At 37.8% G+C, this 6,201-nt stretch overlaps 1 protein-coding gene across 1 annotated transcript in view; it reads left to right on the top strand.

Annotated features, from left to right (window-relative positions):
• Positions 1 to 3,623: 3,623 nt before the first annotated feature.
• Positions 3,624 to 6,201, top strand: part of COL9A1 (collagen type IX alpha 1 chain) — a 121,040-nt gene continuing 118,462 nt past the window's right edge. Inside the window, exons 1-3 of the mRNA XM_044673743.1 lie at positions 3,624 to 3,637; positions 3,993 to 4,063; positions 5,908 to 5,985. Coding sequence (XP_044529678.1) covers positions 3,624 to 3,637; positions 3,993 to 4,063; positions 5,908 to 5,985 — 163 coding nt within the window. The remainder of the gene's footprint in view (positions 3,638 to 3,992; positions 4,064 to 5,907; positions 5,986 to 6,201) is intronic.

The raw sequence follows: 6,201 nt of genomic DNA, 5'->3' as shown, positions 1-6,201 counted from the left end.
TCACAGGTTAAATAATGTATATTGGTAAGATAATGACATGAATTTAGATGGGGAAGCCACACGATTGGTCCACCAGTCAGTCGATAAGCATTTATAGAGTGCCTATGCCAGACACTGCTCTAAGTGCTGGAAATGCAAAGAAAGGTAAAAGATAGTCCCTTGTCTTTAAGGAGCTTACAATTTAATGGGAGAGATAATAAACAAACAAACATGCACAAACAAGCTATCTATAGGACAAACAGGAGATAACAGAGGCAAGACAGAATTAAGAGAGATTTGAAAAAGTTTTTTGTAGAAATTGGGATTTCAGTTGAGATTTGAAAGAAGCCAAGGAAGCCAGACATAGAGGATTGCTAGAGAAAGTGCCAGGAATTGAGAGATGGAGTATTTTGTTCATAGCAATTAGACAAATTGACTCCACAATTAAATAGGAAGAAGATAGTGAACTAGATTGCTTTGGCAAAATTATGCAATGATATGAATAATCTCACAATTAATTTATGAAATAAAACCCCACTTGTACTACCAATATTCTTCCCATAATTCAAGGAACAGCATAATTTCAGACTAATAAAAAGTGCAAAAGACCCAAATTGTGGCTAAGGGTAGGTTGCAGTGTATTTCCAGGTAGGAAGTATTCACTAAAAGCAGAATTAAAGAAACTACTGAAACAATGTATGAATGGAAAAGGAGGTAAGGCAGTCATACATGAAGGTTAGGGATATCAAGTAAGTATCTGGTGAGTTTCATTGGTACCCATATAATGCCAGGAGATTTTGAAGAAGGGACCAGTATGTTGGATGGACCTACTGGAGAGGATTTGTGGAGGACATGGACAAGAATTACACAGGATAAGAAGCCTTAGATGAGATTTGGTCTGCATCATTGGAGAGAATATTTGCATCCATGAGACCACAGATCATTGAAGTATTTAAGGTTTCCAGAGTATGGATGGGAAGAACAAAGGTAGATTATAGGTTAGTAGAAGTAGCTTTGAAAGGAGCCCTCTGAGATAACCTCTTCCAGCCTACTCATTTTATAGAACAAATAGGCTCAGAAGGGTTAAGTGACTTACCTGTCTAGGTTCACAGTTTGGAAAGTTCATGTGTGTGTACACACACACACACACACAGACACACACACAGACACACACACAGTAGTTAAAGTAAAGTGGGAGGCAGAATATCTATTAGAATTAAGGGGTCCATTGGAGAAGGGAGACTTGAAGAAAATGTTTGGAAGACCTATTGTGGACAATGTAATAGGAGATTTCTAAGAGGATAAAATAATTGCTTATTCAGTAGTAAGGATTCAGTTGAGAACAGATGGCATGAATTTATAAGAGATTCAAGCACACAGTTTTGTGCCTTTCTCCAGATGTTATCAGCTCAGGAGGGTGAACATAGATGATAGAGAGTAGGGTTAACCAGTTGAAAGACCAGATATTCAAGAAGGAATGGAATCTATGGGAAAGATAATGAATCATTGAAGTTATTGACTACTAGATTGACTGTGTAGGGAGGCAAGTGAAGGCAGAAAAGGAGTGATGAATAGAAGAAAGAGGCAAGGATAAAAAGACCAGAGATTGAAAAGGAGCATGAGAAAAGGGGCTGGGGTTAATATAATATCAGACAAGAGGATGGGGCTTTAAGATAGGGCTGAGTCATGTAAGGAGCATATATATACTGGAAGGTAGCATGGGAAAGAGGTTTTCGTCTAGGAGAGTTTAGGATTATAGATGATAAATGAAAACTGGAGAGACAGGAAAGTTACACAAGGGGTGGAATATTTGATTGTGAGGGTTAATTATTGAAGTAGCTTGCAGGATTAACCAGCTCTTGGTTCCAATTAGAGTGGTCTTTTACAGGCTGCCAATTTAGAAGCCACAGATGGTATGGGATTTTGGATAGTAATTCCTCATTCTCCTAATTCAATAAACAATATTTACCAAATGTCCTAAGGGATCTTTAAAAATGTATAAAAATAGTGTATAGTATTATGATCATTTTAGCTAAATCTTCTAAGTTCATCTGATTGATCAATTCCTCAGTTTGTTAATGGTTCATTGTTGATTGACAAAGTGCAACAAATCAGTTTATTTTATAACCAAGAAAAAGGATGAAAGTAACTTCTTCAAAATCTACTCAAGCTAAAACAGAACTCCTTCTTTTATAAGTAGTAATAATAACCATCATTTATACAACAGCTTAATTGTATACATTACATCATTAGATCCTCACAATGAACTTAGGACAGTGATGGGCAACCTTTTGAGCTTGGTGTATCAAAATTTGCCAAAAAAAACCAAGCATAACTCAGGTGGTGTGTCACTTTGAGAAAAAAAAACATAATTTCATGATATTTACAGTTTAAATAATAAAAAATTGTAATTACAATATATAACTGTATTTAATAAACCAAAATAGGTAAATTAATATAGGTAGAATTGTCATCTGTAGTGCACAGACTGTCTACACTACACTACAGCAAATGTTTCTTCCTTGGCAGGTGGACCCATACTTCTCTGTATGAAGCTGTATGTGGTTGCATGTCATTGAAAATGACTACGCATGTCAGTGCTGACATGTGTGTCATAGGTTTGTCATCACTGACTTAGGAGGTAGACACTTATTTTATTTTATTTTTATTTTCCCTTTATTATACATAAGGAAACTGAAGCTTAGAGTTATTAAGTGGTTTTATTGATGGTCATATAGATAGAGTTAGAAGGAGAATTCAGACTCAGTTCTTATTAACTTCAAGTCCAACATTTTGTGCACTATTCCTTTCTTGGATAGATTTCTTAGCTGACTAAGTCTTTTGGCCCCTAGAATGTCCCTTGGGATGATCTGGTGCAGGACTAATGGTCCTTCACTTTCCCTAGACCAAACCCATACTCCTAGGGTTGAATTCAAGTTAAACCATCTTATAGGGTCAGGTGGGACAGCGAGAGTCTATCTAGTATTTTATTTGACTTTGGTATAACTTTACTTGTGCGTTTGTATTCTGTTGGTAAAGCTGGTTGCATAAGGTTTTTTTTCAGCATGTAGTCAAATTGGTTCCTTGAGGCAAATGTATTAATTGGATGTGGGAGCAATCTGGACCTGGGTACCATCTGTGCACCTCTAACAATCTCAGAGCCAAAGGGGAAATAAGAGATAGGTGATTTCCTTGAGCGATTTTTCAAAATTCTAAGCCACCACCATCACTCTGTCTTCCAAATATTGTGGCTATATTCATGCAGCAATTTTCCTACTGAATTCAGGGTGGCTTTCCCAGAACCAGCCTTTCTTACATCTTGAATAATTTTTCAGAAACTTTCCCTCTGCTTGCTCCACCCTCTATAACCTCATTACCTTTTAGGATCCTCCCCCAACTTGATCAGGGCCCACAGAACAAACTATTCTCCACCCCCTTTTCCATCCTTAGGATTAAAGTGCCACCAGTTGCCTTTAGCTCACTCTCTTTTCTTTCAGCCCTTGTTAGGGCAAGAAGAGTTAAGACAGCATCCTGGACTTCTCAGTCCTGGAGTGGCATTCAAGGGGTACCAGTATAATCCAGATCCTACAGCAGCCCCCTTCTGAGGGGGGCCAGTTGGCAGAAGAAGGAAAATAACTGAAAAAATGGAGAGCAGTTGGTAAGAAAGATTCTCTTCGGAGAGGAATCAAACTGAAGCAAAGAACAGGGGTGCTTCCTGGCCTGGGAACATTTCAGAATTGAGGATTGAGGTTCTGTGCTCTTGGCAGTGAAATGTGTGTGTGTGTGTGTGTGTGTGTGTGTGTGTGTGTGAACACAAAGGGATAAATTCAGTAAAGCCACAAATACGGAGATGAGAATGAAGTCCCAAAGTATCAATGAAATGAGTAAACCATGATGGAATTTGATTTATTTCCTATGCCAGGCAACAGCCTCCATTTCGTCAAACATGTCTTCAAGTCTTAGCCTATGAGAGGATCTTGATTTTATCTTCCTCCCCCTTTTCTCTTTTATAGGAAAATTCCATTTTTCTTCTTCATATGTTGCCTGGGATCTTGGGCATCTGCAACTGTCCAGCGTAACCGAAGTAAGTGCTTTCCTTCTCATGGCAGGTATGGGGAAAAAGGGATTGGATTGGATCGGGTACAAAAAAGATGCTGTTCAAGGTATTGTACTTTTCATCTAGTGAGGGGTGAGTGAAGAAGGATGAAAATAATAGCTGACTTTATACAGTGCTTTAAGGTTTGCAAAAACCCTTTCTATTCATTATCTCAGTTGATCTTATGAGGGAAGTGCTACACTTTTTATAACCTGCATTGTGCAGATGAGGAAACTGAGTCTGAAAGAGGATACATTTCCGCAAGTAGTTAGGTGTCACCTACAAAGGAAACAGGATGGCTCCAAAGTGGGTCTGAAAGATTACTATCTCCATTTGCTCTCTCTTAGCTCTTTTAAGTAGCCACTTTACCTTTTGGCAAAATGCGATTATAGCCAGTGGTTCAGGGCTAAGTCCAGCACAACTAGAAGAGAATCAACCACTTGGCACTCTCTCACCCTGAAAGCAGGATCACACACCATTACGTGGGGTGCATAACTAATGAATGTCTGAGGCAAACTTCCAAGTCAGGTTTTCCTGATGCTGAGTTCTGGATTCTAAGCACTTTATCAGGCTACTTCTCTTATTTGTGGGCTGAACTGAGATACTAGTTTCCTTTACAACTTTCCCTTGTGCTCCTGTTTTCAGGGTGAGAGAGTGCCAGGTGGTTGATTCTCTTCTAGTCATGTTGGTCTTAGTCCCAAAGAACTGCCTATAATCACATTTTGTCAAAAAGTAAAGTAGCTACTTAGATTGGCTCAGAGAGAGGCAAATGGAGATAGAAATAATTCAGATTTCTTTGGAGCAGTCCTAATCCCTTAGTAGGTGACACGTAGCTACTTGGAGAAAACAGAAAAGGTTATGATGGAATGTGGTCTTCTGGGAGTTCAGGGCTTCCCCTGCAGAAGCTAATCTACATTTGAATGCCCAGTTCAGGAAAATCCAAGAAGCTTTCAGCAGTCAAGGAAAAATGGGTTTTATTTCCCTACCTCCTAGTTTCAGAAGTTTCTAACTTGGATACCTACAATGCTTTCACATCCATTTGGGTAAATGTTTAACTTTCCTGTTTGTGATTTTCAATTATGGCTAATTTTCTTTCATTTCTATGTCTTCAGTATTTTATTGCCATGCCCTTCCATATTCAAAAGAGAGTATTTGACTAGAAGACACAGGTGTTTTAGTCCCCCAGAATCAATCTATTACAATATCTGACTCCTCCAAGTCAATAGAGGTAGTGGAGATTTCTTGATTCCTTCCTTAATGTCACTGTGGAAAAGGAGATTCCAAAAGAAGGTAAGGCTGCAACAGACTTCACCATCCAGGGACAACTTGAACTGGCCTTGGGCCATTTGGTGGTTTTCTTACAATTTCAAAAATTTTGTTGACTTAGTGAATGGATTTTTTTAACCTAAACCACCAGAAGGTTTCCAAGCAGGCTCCTGACACTGTACCATTCAGTACATATTAGTGTAGCTATGCTTCAGAAATGAATGAATGAATGAATGAATGAAAAAACATTTAATAAGGCCTTTCTATTTTCCAGCACAGTGCTAAGCAAAGTTATTTAAGAAGCTCACTCCTTTCCATTCCCTTATCTCCTTCAGGATAAGACTAAATAATGAATTTGTAAATTAGAATCATTCTATCTTATGTTGAAAGTGAATTAAAATAATAGACTTTTTGATTAGAAGAGGTAAATTAGATCAACCTCTTGTCCCAAACTCTCTTACAATATCCAATAACTATAAACCAACTTTTAATTAGGGAATTTTACTGTAAATAATTTATTACTTGATCCTGATGATGAATCAGAACAATCATTTTCCTTTTTGCAGGGTTTCCCATTTCCTTGACTCCTAATCCTGAGAATGACCTTTGTCCAGCAGTCAGGATTGGCCAGGATGATTTACCAGGCAAGTGAACTCCAATCTGGAAATATTTAAATTGACTTTTAGATTTTATTTACATGCATCTGATTCATGAAAGCAATGAGACAAAATAAACTGAATCTGACCAATAACTTTATTTTCTTTCCTTTCTTTCTTTCTTTCTTTCTTTCTTTCTTTCTTTCTTTCTTTCTTTCTTTCTTTCTTTCTTTCTTTCTTTCTTTCTTTCTTTCTTTCTTTCTT

Source organism: Gracilinanus agilis, chromosome 4 (assembly GCF_016433145.1).
Source record: "Gracilinanus agilis isolate LMUSP501 chromosome 4, AgileGrace, whole genome shotgun sequence".
NCBI lineage: Eukaryota > Metazoa > Chordata > Mammalia > Didelphimorphia > Didelphidae > Gracilinanus > Gracilinanus agilis.
Note: the sequence above shows the minus strand (reverse complement) of the source record. Positions and strands in the feature narration are given on the sequence as shown.